The sequence below is a fragment of the Pyrenophora tritici-repentis genome, chromosome 3 (genome assembly GCF_003171515.1).
Source record: "Pyrenophora tritici-repentis strain M4 chromosome 3, whole genome shotgun sequence".
NCBI classification, from domain to species: domain Eukaryota; kingdom Fungi; phylum Ascomycota; class Dothideomycetes; order Pleosporales; family Pleosporaceae; genus Pyrenophora; species Pyrenophora tritici-repentis.
Window position 1 is genome coordinate 1,831,160 of NC_089392.1, and position 16,517 is coordinate 1,847,676.

The 16,517-nt window shown below is 51.6% G+C and overlaps 5 protein-coding genes across 5 annotated transcripts; all 5 read left to right on the forward strand.

Annotated features, from left to right (window-relative positions):
* Positions 1 to 1,291: 1,291 nt before the first annotated feature.
* PtrM4_080660 (SANT domain containing protein) lies at positions 1,292 to 1,994 on the forward strand (the record flags this gene model as incomplete). Its single annotated transcript, XM_001940937.2, has 2 exons — positions 1,292 to 1,750; positions 1,803 to 1,994. The coding sequence occupies 2 exons, from the start codon at positions 1,292 to 1,294 to the stop codon at positions 1,992 to 1,994; spliced, it is 651 nt and encodes a 216-aa protein (XP_001940972.2).
* A 3,235-nt stretch (positions 1,995 to 5,229) lies between these two features.
* Positions 5,230 to 7,114, forward strand: PtrM4_080670 (Med15 multi-domain protein; the record flags this gene model as incomplete). The annotated part of the gene is made up of 2 exons (XM_066106440.1): positions 5,230 to 6,744; positions 6,809 to 7,114. The coding sequence occupies 2 exons, from the start codon at positions 5,230 to 5,232 to the stop codon at positions 7,112 to 7,114; spliced, it is 1,821 nt and encodes a 606-aa protein (XP_065963378.1).
* A 316-nt stretch (positions 7,115 to 7,430) lies between these two features.
* PtrM4_080680 (uncharacterized protein) lies at positions 7,431 to 10,458 on the forward strand (the record flags this gene model as incomplete). The annotated part of the gene is made up of 2 exons (XM_066106441.1): positions 7,431 to 7,652; positions 7,729 to 10,458. 2 exons carry the CDS (start codon positions 7,431 to 7,433, stop codon positions 10,456 to 10,458), a joined length of 2,952 nt encoding a protein of 983 aa, XP_065963379.1.
* Positions 10,459 to 12,751: 2,293 nt separating this feature from the next.
* On the forward strand, positions 12,752 to 13,666 carry PtrM4_080690 (ARA1, Aldo-keto reductase, related to diketogulonate reductase; the record flags this gene model as incomplete). Its single annotated transcript, XM_001940940.2, has 2 exons — positions 12,752 to 13,465; positions 13,514 to 13,666. The coding sequence occupies 2 exons, from the start codon at positions 12,752 to 12,754 to the stop codon at positions 13,664 to 13,666; spliced, it is 867 nt and encodes a 288-aa protein (XP_001940975.1).
* A 1,511-nt stretch (positions 13,667 to 15,177) lies between these two features.
* Positions 15,178 to 15,936, forward strand: PtrM4_080700 (ThiJ, putative intracellular protease-amidase; the record flags this gene model as incomplete). The annotated part of the gene is made up of 1 exon (XM_001940941.2): positions 15,178 to 15,936. One exon carries the CDS (start codon positions 15,178 to 15,180, stop codon positions 15,934 to 15,936), a length of 759 nt encoding a protein of 252 aa, XP_001940976.1.
* Positions 15,937 to 16,517: the final 581 nt, after the last annotated feature.

Below are 16,517 nucleotides of genomic sequence, written 5' to 3' on the forward strand. Positions count from 1 at the left end.
TACCATGATAATCGCTCCACCATCACGAAGACGCCGGGTATGCCCTAGCTGTGTAGCGGATCCCGATAGCAAGGCTGCGCCGACGCCTCCACGGCCGTGATCATCGCCGTTGCATGACGGCCAGCAGCGACCCAGCACACCGTCCCGGGCCAGCAAATGGGCCGGACACAACCGTCGACAGGCCATGCATGTCTGGCCAATTCGCGGCTCAGGCGAAAGCCATGGCAGCAGGCCCTGATGCCGCCAGCACGCGAAGAGACTCGAGAGACCAGGGCGAAAGCTCGGGGCGCTAACGTGCAGGCCTGACAGTCAGTGCGCATCAGGATCCTTCCCAAGCCTACCGGGGGTGGCACGATACAGAGTTGACGCACTAGAAGTGACCTGCGCTCGAGGCCGCTATACCGGAGCCATCTTGATAAATATGACTGAGGCGTTCCCCTAGCCTGGTCGTCTACCGCCAGCTTGAGCATCATCACCGTGCGCCCCATCCATCTTCTTTCCTGCTACCACCCGTGTCTGTTGCTTGCTCCATTAGCGACCCAGAGATATAGAGGCGCAGCAGCAAACGCCCTTCTTATACACCCCTCAGAAGCAGTTGTCATGTCTATCATACTCGAGTCTTCTATCCCTCCTCCACATCTTTTACAGAACAAGACCGTCGCCTACCCGAGTGCCTACCACTCTCACCACTACCCCGCCCCGGCATCCTCGCCTGCCCCGATGTCTCCCCAGTCACTTCACTCTTACATGTCCCACCTATCGGAAAGTCCTCTTCCCTCCCAAGAGCTCACCAGCCTACCCACGTCTGGGTGGTTTGGCCCCTCCCTTTCGGCCCCAGAGTGCCATAATGAGGTTTGGACTTCACCCTTGTTGCAAGATCGGCTACTCATATGCACTCGTCTAGACCAGCTACGCCCCATATGGCCACTTTGTGCCTTCACAAACAGCGGCACTCAACCTGTCGCCGCCTGTATCTGCTTTCTCCTACTCTGCAAAGGCTCCAGTATCTACCACACACATTGACCCATCAGCCGCCATATCCCCAGCCACCGTCTACTCCCGCGACTCAGCAGTACCCGAGTCTACCCGCCCATCAGAGGAGCCCCAGTCTACCGACGCAAGAAGTGCCGGGCAGCACGGGACCTCTCACTTGACAAGACAGCCCCATCTGATGGATCGACCTCACAGCAGCTCAGGTTCGATGCATTCAGGAGCAGTCGACGTCTCTTGGACCATGAACCCATTAGGCATCCACTCCAACCAAGAATCTTACTATCAAGCATTCCCAATCATGACCCACAGCCCCCGTTTGAGCGAGCCATCCATAGAGGTGTCCTCTAACCAGATGGCCTCACCGCAACCTCGACGCATGTATACACCCATCGCGCCAATGCTCCTTGGCACACCCCGGTCGCATGGAAGCAAACGGTTCCGAGAAGAGGAAGAAGAGCCAGTCATTGAAGAGTCCAAGAGAAGAAAGCGTTCCGACTCGCAAATGTCAACGCAGTTTGAGCTCAGTGAAGAAGACAAGCTACTATTACAACTCAAAGAGGAAGAGTCCATGCCGTGGAAGGACATCGCAGCACGCTTCCAGACAGACCTCAACAAGACTTATCAGATACCCGCACTACAGATGCGACTCAAGCGCCTACGAGAACGGATGCGGGTTTGGAGCGAGCAAGATGTCAAGGCACTGCGCGCCGCACACGAGTACTGGGCACAGAACAAGTTTGAGATCATTGCTGCAAAGGTATTATCCCTCAATGTCACAAAACACGAAACATAATGCTGACGCGACATAGATGGCCGAGTTCGGTGCTCTAGAGAAATGGACCGCCCGACAATGCTCGCGCAAGTGGCAAGAATTGGACCCTGCGGCCATACCCTATGCCCACTTTGAACCACATATCCAGCACGGCTTTGCTCCTTACGCTATGAGTCCCGTCGAACCCCCACCTAGCAACTCTTTATTCTACCACCTGCATGCCCACTGAGACTCGCATACCAGACTCCGGGCTATGACTTGGCACGAACTTTCCTCTTTTACGTTTTCTTCTTTCTTTAATCTTCAACTAGGGATAGTCACACAGTGACACACTGTCTAAACGCGCTCAGCACGCGATGCGGCGCAAACTTGGCGTTAAAACGGGTGGCTTGCATAGGAATGAGGCGGCACAGCAAAGCAGCAGCAACACAGCAGCGCGCAAACGCTTCGTGTAAGCGCACATTTCACATTTTTTACTTCTTACTTCGCTCGATACCCTTGCTTAAGCTGAACGTTTCGAATGTATAACGTTTTCTTATTCTACCTCACCTCTGGGGCCTGCTAGGCGGCCCCTTTGTCACAATGCGCGCACACTACCAAAACCCTTGCAGCAAGTATGTATGTTTTCCAAGAGAGCTTTGGGCGTCTACCGCCAGCGAAATGCACTATCACATATCAATGAACAGATACGAGTCACATAGTTTTTGCATGGGACACACTTTGAAGTACACACACCCTCTTCATCATATCTCTCCCTTTACCATTTTTCGGTTTTTAATCTGCTTTCTGGGCATTTGCCCTAGAGTTCTGCCGCCTTGTGGGGCCCTGGGTTGTGGTCCTTCTTCTCCGGGGCATGCTCCTCCGTCACCCACACACCAGACCGATGCGACTGCGCCGCAATCTGCAGCTGCTACCCTACTGTGCAAAGGTCGCGCCGCAATCACAAGTTGTATCGATTGTTTGCGACGGTTTCAGAAGTCTTAATACCGACACCTGTGACAGGCTCGGTTCGAGAAGTTGGGTATAGCTATCGGCCCAGAGAGTCCAGGGCCAAGTTAGAGTTCTGCGTTCACCCACGCGGTTCGCGTGTCTGGACGGCGGCGGCACAGGTGTGTGTGTGGTACCTAGTGGAGAAGGTCTGGAGATGAGTGCGGTGCCGCAATCGGGCCTTTTCTTTGCTGTAGGGTGGTGCGCACCACACAAGGAGGTCTACTTTTGAGGATCATTACATGTCACAGGGCATAAAATCGTCCTACCATACGGCGCAGCATGACGTGCTCCGGCCATACGAAGCCGACGGAAAAGCGGTCACCTCCTTCCAGGCACACGTATCTGTGGTTCCCCATCAGGTAGGCGCTGCTGAGTCTTACTGTCCTGGCTTTCGTCATCTTTGCGTCCGCACATGGCTTCCTGGTAGCGTTGCGCGTGGTTCCGTTCGTATTCGCTGCTTTTACTCCGACCTTTTCCAATCATGATTACACGCGTGCAAATATAAAAGCGCTCCTATGTATGATCGACGCCGGCATGTTCACATACAATCACAATCCCTAGCGAAGCGTCTAGCATGGTTTTTCCTTGCCCTCCACCCAACTAGCTCGCTGCCCTTACGCTATTCTTATGCTATCCTAACTTAGCGCAAAATAAAAGGTATCAAATCATTGTGTAGAGCGGTTTGTCCCTATTAAAAAATACCGCTAGGCACTTCGCGAGGGATTGCGACTGTGCGAGTAATGGCGACTGGTCAGCATAGTCAGCCCTACGCGTAAGCTAAATTGTACCGTCCTTGCTGCCAGAAGGTCAATGCAGTGCTTGTACTCTGGCCCGTAGGCCGCATGTATGCTAGGGGGTCTGAGATACGCACACCGTATCTACCTGTCATGGTGATGCCCCTGCATCTCTAGTCCTTACTGTGGTAGTGTCAGATAGCAGGCGTGTCGAGCCGAAAGTGCCGACACCGCTAGCTAATAACGGGTTAGCGTCTTAGCAGAACAAAACTCTCAGCGCGCACCTTAGAACAGAGACAAGAACAAATAAATCATAAACATCCATCACTTTTGTGCAATATCTTATCTAATCTGACAGGTAGTTTCACGTTCTTAGAGGCCCTTGGCTGTCTTCGGCAGATGTACAAAGGATCATTGATAGACCACCTTGACTGTAAGCCATGCGGAGACTTGGATTTCATGCGACAGGTTGGGTAGTGCACGAAGGGGACCTGATCCAAGCTATCCGTAGGTACGTACACAATCTTACTTGTCGACGGCATCGTGGATAGAACCGTCTTTCTGGAGACTTCCGTGTGCTGACCGCTCTCAGGGGGGGGGGTGGCCAAAAGAATCGGCGATGCAAGATCTACCACTTCCATACTCTGTGGAGCAAAGAATCGGAAGATAAATAATGTTGGTTCTCCCACATGGCGTGGAGATCTACGAAATACCTCCGGCATAGACATGCTGTCCAGTTGTACCGGCGTAACCAAACGCCCCGCAATTTAAGCCCCCCCTTGAGTTATGAGCATCTTTGTCAACGGAACGGGTGGTGCCGAAATGTAATCAGAGACTTCATCACCCTGCCTGGTCGGTCTATTTTTGCGACAATCGTTGTACCGAGGTCTCCCCTTCCATGTGGTGATTGTACGACGTGGTGGTTATACTATGCTTCAAAGCGTAAGCACCGTCCTTGGCAGGCGAAGCTTTTTTGCACAAGCCGTGGAGATTGTCGCATTAGTTTCCCCGGAGGTATCAAGATGGACATGAATACGGTCTGACGTGTGTTTGTGTGTTATGACACCACTTACCACCCCATTCCTTACTCACAATCAGAAGTTGCACGCGTACCTCATGTCAACCTTGATATTGCGTCCTGGGACTCTTGAATAATAATCCACCGCAGTTCGAAATCTCATTGATGGATATTTCCCATTCGTTCAGAAATTGCCGGTGCTGTCGGATCGTGAGTATCGGTAGAGACGTCGGCTGCTGGACACTTCGGCCCGACTTCGGCCCACCTTGCGCAGAGCTTAGGTATACCTTCGTAGCAGCTGTGTTCGTAATAAATCAATCACCATCACCGAACAGAATGCATTCCTAGTTATCGTTATTTCCTTTCAGCACTAGTGCTATAGACCTTCCAACACTGATCAGTGATTGCTTAAGGCGATCACAGACAGCAAGGTAGAAGAGACAGACCGCATCTTCGACGAACTCCCTGACGCACGACGTTATACTCCCGGGAGAAGATTCTGTGCTAAGAACAGAGCGAGGCAGAGATAACACAAAGCACTCTTAACCTCCCTCTACAGCTGCTGGTTTAGCTTAATCCGCGAACACAGAGCGCGTCAGCAACGCAATACAACTCAACCGTACGAGCGTCTCCGGACGATCCGATCACGTACAACAACAAGCGCTGGCACGACCAACCAGCGAGACAACAACACCGACAACGCGTCAACACCCGCTAGCAAGATGGCGGATAACCAAAGCGAAATAAGCTCTGCAGACTCTGCTGAAGCTCAGAATCAACTACAGAATGAGCAATCAGAACACCTCTCAGACTCACCATGGGCCAAATTTACCGCGGAACAACTTATGGAAAACTGTCCATACACAGTTGCACTCAAGGTCATCAATACAGCTCTCTGGGGTGTACCCGCACCGGCGGACGCAAATGAGACACACGCAACAACGTGGGTCGCTAAAGCTATCCACGACTACAATGTGTCAATGGCCTGGGACGATGACCTCTTCATTGACTACAAATGGGACTTTGAAGGATGGACGAAGGAGCTATTTAGCAAGGTTGAGCGTGGTACACTAAGGTCTCTTAAGAGTGTGCTACGACACCGGGGAGTATACACTGGCAACAATCACGCCAGGGTGGCGGACTCTCTCTACAACATTCTAGGTATAGAGAATACTCTTGAATGGGAACCAGCAGAGTTTCGAGCCGTGAAATTCGACCAACAGTCCGAAGCGTACCAGCGCCAGCAGAGCAATAAACGCCAACAGGACACTCAGCACACAGTCTATCCAGCTGTACAACAACCACCGCAAGTACAACAACCGCCGCAATTACAACAACCGCCGCAATTACAACAGCCACCGCAAGTACCACAGCCGTCGCAATTACAACGACCGTCGCAGGGCGAGCAACAAGAGCAGTATAGAGTGAGACAAGGCGTCCAGAGCCGTTCCCAAACAATAGAGCCACAACAGCCGCTACACATGAGCGGTACGCTAGAAGGGCCTCAGCATCGACAACTGTGGGAGCAGGCCGCGCAGCCGCAACAAGGGCGTGCGCAACTACAGACACGGCCGCCAGCGACTGCATATCGCGAAGTCACGCCATTTCCGCAACAGCCAACGAACCGCGTCCCTAACAGACCACCCGAACTACCATACGACCCGTACAAGACGCTACCGCCGCGATGGTCCCGCAACGATCGACTCGACGCTAATACGATCACGCAGTTCTCTAAGCTATGGGACAATAGCAACAAGTATACAGGGAATGCGTACGATCTCCTAGACGATAAGATCAAGATCTTCTTCAGCATCTGCTGGCAGGTAGATATCCAAGAAGAGCAGTTTCACGCAGTGTTTCCCCGTATCCTTACCGGACGTGCAGAGACATTCTACATACAGGTTGTAGAGAGAGATGACAGCTTTGCTGATGCGTACATGGCAATCAAAAACCACTTCGACCATGACGTCCATCACCAGCACTACTACACAGACTGGACGACTACAACCTTCGCTCGCACCCGCACAGAGAACCCCGACAAGGGACTACACGAGGTTCTGCAGATCCTGCTTGACAAGCTGCAGCTATGCCAGCGTGCCCTTGGCAAGAACTTTGAGGGCGAGGATGCCCTACGTACCACTGTCATCAATGCCTGCCGAGGAGTACCAGAGCTTGAGATGGCACTGTTCAAACCAGCCACAATCTGTGAAGGACTCTTCTCAGACCTACGTTCTGCAGTTGAGACACACCTTGCACGGCAACACACTGCCCAGATGGTCACAGAGGACCAATATTACTTAGATCGCCGATACAACGGCAATAGAAGAATCCGAGGTGGATCTCGAGGTGGAGGAGGATTCAGAGGCGGATCCAGAGGAGCATATCGAGGAGGCGAGCAGCGCGACGACAACGGACGAGGATTCAAGCCACGCTGGAGGAAGAAATGCTTTGTTTGCCAGAAGGAAGGATGCTGGTCTACCAACCACACAGACGAAGAGCGCAAGGCTGCCCGTACACAGTTCTTCTCTACGCTATACTTTACAGGTACACAGCCCCCAAGGACTTCTCCGTACATCTTGCAGAATACGAAGGGATCGAGCACACTAGCCAGTACAATCAGAGAGGCTGGAGAGAGGAGGAAGACTGCGAGGATGACGACGATGACGACGTCGCGGAAGCATACCTTGAACACCAGTTTTTCACGGAGCAATGCCTTGCAGATCAGGCGTTCTTGCACCACATCTCTGGCGACGACGTATACCGCCAAGACGCGCCATCAGCGCCAGCGTCACAGCTCCTGCTTGAAGACCGCTACACAAGATCTGTGTACCAAGGGATCCTACCGGATACAGGCGCTGCCAACGTATCCACAGTTGGCAAGGAGCAGTACCTTGCACTCACAAGGGAAGATCCTACAGTTAGGATGGATACGTCTACAGCAGGAAAGGCATCTATCAAATTCGGCAAGGGCGAGGCTACATCATCTATTGGCACTGCACAGGTCTCTACAGACATTGGGACGATCAACTTTGAGGTGCTTGACGCACCTACACCATTCTTATTGTGCCTTGCAGACATGGACAGGTTAAAGGTCTACTTTAACAACACCACAGATGAGCTAGTCCAGGGTGACGTACACATCCCTGTAATTCGCAAATGGGGACATCCTTGGTTCCATCTGAACAAAAGAGAGAGAGCAACTGTGTTCTTGACAGAGACAGTTGCGACGGCTCCATCGACGATTTGGACACCCAGCTGTCACGCGACTTGTTAAGCTCTTAAAGGATGCTGGCCATAACGACTTCGAAGAAAGAACCCTAGAAGAAGTCACTAAGTTCTGCCACCACTGCCAGCTCCACAGCTCCGCACCGCGCCGATTCAAATTCACTCTCAAGGATGATCACCACTTCAACTATGAGATCCTGGTGGATGTGATGTACCTGAGCAACAAACCTGTACTGCATGTGGTCGATTCCTCAACAGCGTTTCAAGGCGCGAGGTTCCTTAGCGCTATCTCAGCTAAAGAAACATGGCAAGCACTGCGGATACTATGGATCGACACGTATCAAGGACCACCAGACATTATCACGCATGACGCAGGCACTAACTTTGCAAGCACAGAGTTCCGCGCAGAAGCAAAGATCATGGGAGTCACATGCAAGCAAGTACCTACGGAGGCGCACTGGTCTATCGGCAAAACTGAGAGGTACCATGCACCTCTACGCCGCGCATGGGACATACTCTATGCAGAACTCACTGACACTATGTCCGACGACGCGATTCTCCAGATGGCTGTGAAGGCTGTCAACGATACTGCTGGCCCCGATGGACTAGTCCCGACGCTACTGGTCTTTGGAGCGTACCCACGAATGACTGCAGAGTCACCGCCATCCCCGTCAATGGTCAAGCGCAGCGAGGCTATTCAAAAGGCGACGAAAGCCCTACGCAAGATCACGGCAGAGCACCAAGTTGCAGACGCCTTGAACACCCGCAATGGACCAGCCACTGCAGACATGCTCGCGCTCCCACTCCAGAGCGAAGTCTTAGTATGGAGAGAGAGTGATGGCTGGAATGGCCCGTACAAGATCGCCAGTACAGATGGCCACAACGTCACTGTTGACATGGTCAATGGTCCAACGACATTCAGATCCACTGTCGTCAAGCCATACTACAGACCGGACCACCTTTGGAGCGACCCCGATGCGCCACACGCGCCGAATGAGCCGCATGAGCCGGTAGCAGTACCACCGGCAGTGCAACCACGCAGGAGAGGCCGCCCTCCAGGGTCAAAGAACAAGCGGAAGGCGCACGCGTACATCACCAAGAAGGAGCAGGACGATCTTGAGCTAGCTATCAAGCTACGAAACGATGGAGTGATCACAACCTCAGGCGCCCCCTTTGAAGCGTCTGATGACCAAGAGATCAGCGACCTCGTAGGTCGTGGAGTCTTTAAATTTGAGCAATACGACGAGAGGCTACACAGCAAGATCCGGATCTTCAAGTCACGCCTAGTACGTGAGGTCAAGGGAAAGACAACCAAGCCCTATGAGAAATCCCGCCTAGTTATCCAAGGCTACCAGGACCACGGCAAGGAGACTATTCTGACGCAATCTCCAACCATACAGCGATGTAGCCAGCGCCTGATTATGTCGCTGGCGCCCGAGATGGTACAACGCGGAATGAACATCGAGCTCCGTGACATTACGCAGGCGTATCCCCAGGCGCAGACAACCCTGAAGAGGACGATACTCGCACATCTTCCTACTGAGCTAGTCCATCGATATCCAGAAGGCACGCTACTCCATGTGATCAAGCCGCTGTATGGAATCGCTGAGGCAGGAGTCCACTGGTGGACAACGTATCACGGACACCATTGCAAGGAACTGGACATGGCAACATCGACGTACGACCCATGCCTATTGATCACGAACAGAGACGACGCAGGCATCTTCGGCATCGTTGGCATGCAGACAGACGACACTCTCATGCTCGGGACACCAGCGTTCTCGTCACGTGAAGAGAAGAAGATCCAGAAGGCAGAGTTCAGGTCAAAGCCAAAAGCAAGGCTGACACCAGAAGTGCAGTTAGACTTCAATGGATGTACACTCACGATGGACGCCAGCAGAGTCTTGACCCTTAGGCAGAAAGGACAAGGAGGAAGGATCAGGCTTGTGGATATCAGGGCACCCGACCGCGCGCAACAGTACACCGAGCAGCGCGCCCGCGGAGCGTACATCGCATCAACATGCCAACCAGAGGCGTCATTTGACCTGTCCGTCGCTGCTCAAGCTCAGCAACCATCAGACGAGGACATCAAGGCACTCAACAAACGCCTGAAATGGCAGATGGAGAATCTCGATCGTGGCCTGCGCTACGTCACTGTCAATCTTATGGAGGCCAAGTTGATGGTCTTTGTGGATGGCTCCTTTGCCAACAACAAGGACCTCAGCTCACAGCTAGGCTTTGTCCTTATGCTCGTCAACGAGTCTATTGACGTCAACACCTTCACAATACAGGGCAACGTGATCCACTACAGCTCTACAAAATGCAAGCGCATCACACGGAGCGTACTGGCCTCAGAGATCTACGGCATGGTCAACGGCTTTGACATAGGCATTGCAGTTGCAACCACGCTGAGGATAGTTACAGAACGACTTAGACTACCTGCAATTCCCTTGGTTATCTGTACAGACTCGTACTCCTTGTACGAGTGCCTAGTAAAGCTTGGGACGACGAAGGAAAAGCGTCTCATGATCGACATCATGGCGCTGCGCCAATCATATGAGCGTCGCGAGATCACGGAGATCCGCTGGATCAATGGTGAAGACAATCCTGCAGACGCCTTCACCAAGGCATCGCCAAACCGCGCTCTTGAACGCTTTATTGACGGCAATAAGCTGACAGTCCGAGTAGAGGGATGGGTGCAGAGGCCGACAAGCTTTGATGGTTGATGCTACACACAGTTACCATCAACACATACTGTCACTACCGATACAAGCAGAGTTACTAGCTACCCAGAAAGAAAAGACTTCCAGTGTCGGATCGTGAGTATCGGTAGAGACGTCGGCTGCTGGACACTTCGGCCCGACTTCGGCCCACCTTGCGCAGAGCTTAGGTATACCTTCGTAGCAGCTGTGTTCGTAATAAATCAATCACCATCACCGAACAGAATGCATTCCTAGTTATCGTTATTTCCTTTCAGCACTAGTGCTATAGACCTTCCAACAGGTGCCTTAATTTAGAAGGGGGAACCGTGGTGTCACAGGCCCTGGTCTCTAGTAAGCTGACATCCGCTCGCCAAAGTCATAGCGGACCGCTCTGACGACCCATTCGCTGCCCTAAGTACGCCGCCTACTGGCCATCGATGTCCCCAGCGGGCCGAATGGCCCTACCTACAGTCGAGGTCACAGAAATTGGCTGCAAACTGTTCCTCGCCTAAAATTTCCAATGGCAGATAGTGAAGCGGGGATATCCACTAGAGTGGTTTACTCAGAGAACTCTTAATCTTAGTAGGCTGCTTATTGTTTAGAGGAAAGCCCTGACGATCTGGTGGAGCTAGTGATGAGCATCGAGCACATGTGTGGTATCAAACCCCCACATTGCTAGCTGTTGCCGCTCACCATGGACAATCGTGGCTGCCTGTTGACCGCCTACTGTTGCATGCCACACTCACCTGTCAAGGAAAGGCCTCCAATAGCGATAGGAATGAGGGTGCTCGTAGTAGGCTACCTTGTTAGGTCCTCCGGAATCTCCTCCGCATTGCCGAACAGACTGCAGGTAGAAAGTCCGTCAAACGCTGCGACGGTAACACAGAATGACGTATCGAGCGTGGTAGAGGCTGGGCTCGAGTGATGAAACAGCTCTGGTACCGGGCTGAACGGGTTACGGTATAGGAGGTGTTTGTGACTGCGCAGTTCCAATCCCGTACGGATACTCGTTTCATGATCTGCGCTCTGTAGACGAACGTTTTCTGGGTCTGCAACGTCAACCGTGAACTCACTCATGATTCAAGGCGGAATCTTGTTGAACTGCGACACGTTTAGCTAAGGGATAAACTAAGCCTCATGAAGTCACTCTGCACGTGCACGTCAGCATCGTTCCGCTCACAGCTGACCGATGACAGCGCAGACTTGCCGGGCTAGTTACTTGTGCGCTGACGGTTCGACAGGGCTCGCAGGAACAACCACGTGCTTTCCGATAATGTAATCGCATTCTGTTCTCGCACAAATAGTGGCCGGTTAATGTTGTCCAGCTAATGCTGCACTCTGCTAAGTATAGCATCGTACCCCTCCCGGGGTGCCGAACCATGCGCCAGTGCACCGGCGAGGATCTGGGCACGCTCGCTATCCGCTTGCAGAATGCACCTGCTCCTCACACAACCCCAAAGAAATAGAATGAGTGAGTTTAGTCGACTCAGTATCCGGGGGCTCGCATGCGCGACGTGCTTCCTGATTATCCATAGTGTCCTGGCGCGTAATTGCGTGCATTGGCCCCACCCACGTTCGCCAGCATCTTCTCCAGATCTTCTTCGGTCCTTCTAGCGCTTAGTAGTACGTACGGGGGTCCATCAACGCGGGTACCGTTCACTTGAAGCCAGTGATGGCTGAAGCCACCGTCGTATGCATTAAAGCTCGAAGCATGATGCCTGTTCCATCACGCTCATAGACATTGAGCGCGGGAAATGAACCTAACAGGAGTCGCTCGTTAGTAGGCGTATGCCAGGTGTGGCTGCTAAACGGGGCGAAGATTTACCCGGTTATGTTGTTCTAGATTGAGTGCTTTGCTGCACTGCATGTCCCGAGAGAACGGGATACGAAGTGCGGTGAAAGTACCTTAATATTGCCGTTCTGGGACATTTTGCGTCTTACGTGCCCGATGTAAGCACCATATCGTCGGTTAAATCGAAGGCATACCAGAAGATATGAAGAGGTAGGAGAAGCTTCAGGGTTCGATGAGGAGCGGGGGTCAAGTGAGGAAATTGGTGGTTTGGTTTTCTGTGGCTTCTCGAGTCATCGGCGTTCAATGCCGATACCTATTTCAGGCTTTCTCCGCTAGCTTCGTTCGTATTGCCTGCCGTTGCGCGATATACGTCGGCATCATCTAGGAAAGTTACCCGCGTACGTCTGCCTCGTCGATCGACCTCTCACTATCATGCGCACTGCTCTTACAAGATTGTATCAAGTTCGTACTCAATTTCCCCGCTCCAGCGCCCCCACGCGCTTCTTCCATACGTCATCGGCCGTTATGGCAGGTCTCACGATCAACTCACAGTATGCCATGCCGTCGGGGCACAAGATTCCTGTTCTTGGCTATGGCGTCTACCAAACACCGGCAGATGTCGCTGCCGATGTGGTTCAGCATGCGCTCAAGGTTGGCTATCGGCACGTTGATTCAGCTGTAGCGTACCGGAACGAGCAACCTTCCGCCGAGGGTATGAAGAAATCTGGCATTTCTCGGGAAGAATTGTTCTTTACGACGAAGATTCCGCCCAAAGATATGAGCTACATCACCGCGAAAGCGCACATCGAGAACACGCTCAAGACCACGGGATTCGATTACGTCGATCTCTACCTGCTGCATAGTCCTTACGGTGGAAAGGAGAATCGGATCGGCGCATGGAGAGCCCTAGTTGAGGGCGTGCAGGCTGGTAAGATCCGTTCCATAGGCGTGTCCAACTATGGCGTCCACCATCTGGAAGAACTAGAAACGTGGATCAAAGAGACCGAAGCGAAGGAGGGCAAAGGCAAAGGAGGTGTGATCAGCATAAACCAGGTCGAACTGCATCCTTGGCTTGCGCGACCGGATATCGTTGCATGGTGCAAAGAAAGGAATGTGCTGTGCGAAGCATATTGCCCAATTGTCCGTGCGACTAGAAATGATGATCCGCTACTGAAGCCACTCGCGCAAAAATACGACAAAACTTCATCCCAAATCTTACTAAGGTGGAGCTTACAGATGGTACGTTTACGGGATAGTAAGAAATCGTGCATGTGCTAAACACTACAGGGCTTCGTTCCACTTCCCAAATCTGTCACCAAGTCTAGAATCGAGGAGAACGCCCAAATTTACGATTTTGAGCTTACGGATGAGGACATGAAGAGCCTCGATACCGGAAAGTACGAGCCGTGCGCATGGGATCCCACAGTCAGTCACGATTGATGGCGCCAGTTTATGTATCTACCAATAGGTACCTGAATTCAATGTTTCCGCCATGCTTCCCAACAATTATGATATCACTGTCCAGCCAATTCGTCAAATTCAGTCATTATCCTGCCGTAATTCGACATTAGGCTCCTTCTACTTCCAATAATCATCACCTTTCAAATCCATGCACCAGACTTCGTCGCCGTTATCATCCACCATACACACCACCTTCGCCATCCTCCCATCCAGCCACAATCCGCGATGTGGTGGGCCAATCCGGGGCCTCGTAAAATTCCCCGACCCGGAATATCAATTCCCTGGGTTCTGGTCCTTGCTTGTTCTTCTATAAATACCTGAATAACTCCAGTGCGCTCGTGCCATTAAGAAGTGACCTCTGGAACTGGTTTCCCCCCTCAAAATTGTCGAATTCGAGAACCAACACCTACTATGGGCCTTCATAACTCTCATATCTCTCGCGACATTCTGATGATACGTTTATACACAAATCTGCTGTCTTCAATATGGGAATAGCTGCAATCAGGCCTAGGGTTTCTAAAGGCCAAATACCGTTTCGTGGAATGTTTACACTAAAATGTTGACGATTCTACATATTCTTTGGCATCGAATCGAGGTGGTAATTAGCTGATATCGCAAAATGGCCCTCGACACCGGAATTTCAGGCCTCGCAACGATTTCGGATGAAGTTCAAGGATACTAGGGAGACCTGGGTATGTCGAAATCCCGTTCCACTTGTGAACCCCGGAGAGCTTCCTTAAGGTGTTGTTCGGAAGTGCGAGTATCAAGTCAAGGTCTGTCGTCTCGAGCATTCGCAAGAAATACGAACATTTGAGGCTGTGTTATATAGCTTTTGGGACAGGACTGTTGATCCAGGTTTTCAGTCTTGGACCAGTCCATGGCATCCAGCCAGAGTTCTGCAGTCAAATGATGGATCATCGCATGGTGAGGTATATACACTGCTAAAAGTGCTTCAGCTGCTGCATAGTCCTTTTATATATCTTAGGATCATAAGGCGAGCAACCACCGACATTGAATCAATCCTCATCATATGTTGTCCTCTTCGTGCTCACAAATTAACCAAGTGAGGGGTGGACGTATTTGCTATTGTCTCAATCGGAGCAACGTAGCCCATTCATGTGTTGCATATAGACCGCATCGTTCTTTATGACAGCTGTCATATTGAAACTTGGAGTAGTGTACGCTAAATCTAGTTGCCTTTATTTTCGGGGCGGTTTATGGAAAAAGTTTACATGCCAAAACCGTGCCGAGGTTATCCGACAAGTTCTATCGTATTTGTCCGCAGCCCGTGATGCATTGAGAATAATTTGGTGGGTCTGACGTTTGTAAAGCGGAGGATGCTCGGCTACGTCATACTGACCTACCGTCAAGTACATGACAATTCCTCGCAATTAACAACCCGCATCTTTCAAACAAATAACAAATACCTTTCACATTATTGTTGTTCAGTCAGAAATATACTGGGTAGAAACATTCTAAATTAACCCATCATGGTCGCAAAGAAAGTTCTTATCGTCCTCTCGGACGCAAGCTCTTTTCCCCTCTACAACACAGGCAGCGATGGCAAAACAGTCTCGCAACCCTCCGGTTACTTCCTTATGGAACTCGCCAAGCCGCTCCAAAAGGTCCTTGACGCTGGCTACGAAGTCACCTTTGCGTCGCCAGAAGGCAAGGAGCCCACGCCAGACCCGCTCAGTGTATCCCTCGCGGCTTTTGCTGGCAACTACTACGAAAAGCAGCGCGAACTTGATTTGATTGAGCGCATGAAGAAGGAGAATGGATTTTCGAGGCCGAAAAAGTTCTCAGAGATCAGCGATGACGATTTGAAGAGTTACAGCGGCGTCTTCATCCCCGGTGGCCACGCCCCCTTGTCGGACCTTGGAGACAACCCAGAGCTCGGACGCATACTCACACACTTTCACTCTGCCCAAAAGCCTACCGCAGCTCTCTGCCATGGGCCCTGGGCCTTTCTATCAACCAAGTACACACCAAACAAGGCCGAATTTGCGTACAAAGGCTACAAGATGACGAGTTGGTCTGATGCAGAGGAGAAATTTATGGAGACGATAATGAGAGGCGAGATTGATAAGGTGGAATTTACATTGCGAGAGGAGGGCGCCGATATGCAGGAAGGCATTGCGAAGAGTATGGGAAGCATTACGGTGGATAGAGAGCTCATCACAGGTGACAACCCAATGTCAGCGAATGCGATTGGAGACAAGTTTGTTGAGATGATGGCTGCCAAGTAAAGGTCGAACATAGCTCGGAACAAACGGTTAGCACCGAATGATATCAGGACATGGAAATTCGATAAATCATGCAGTCTCAACACGGCTGTATTTGCTTCTTTTATGTGCGAGTGACGTTGGCCTGGTTGAAGCCGTCAAGAGAAGATAGGAGTCGGCAATATAAGAGACGAAGCTGTCTCCCATGGCGATACTGGAGATTTCGCGAATGTACACGTAAACAATGGGACGTGTATTGCTGTATAAGGGAGGTTACTCAGCTGTGAGGTGTCGCGCTGCAGCCTTATCTTACCGGAAGTTTAAGCGAGTTTTGGCATCCACTCTCGACGTCATGCATCATCGGATGACAGCGGTGCGATTCACAGGGGATCGCTGGTACCACACAAAGACTGCTTTTCGACAGTGTGATAGCGCCATTACTAACTAGTGACCTCGCATAAAAACGCTAACCGTCGTGGACAACCCTCAACATACCAATGATACGCCTCGGGACGGGGCACTTCAATCACCGCCTTCCCCAAGAGCGTTGGTCAAAAGTCAAAACCAGCATTGAGCCACGCAAGATGCAGAAAGAGATAATGAGC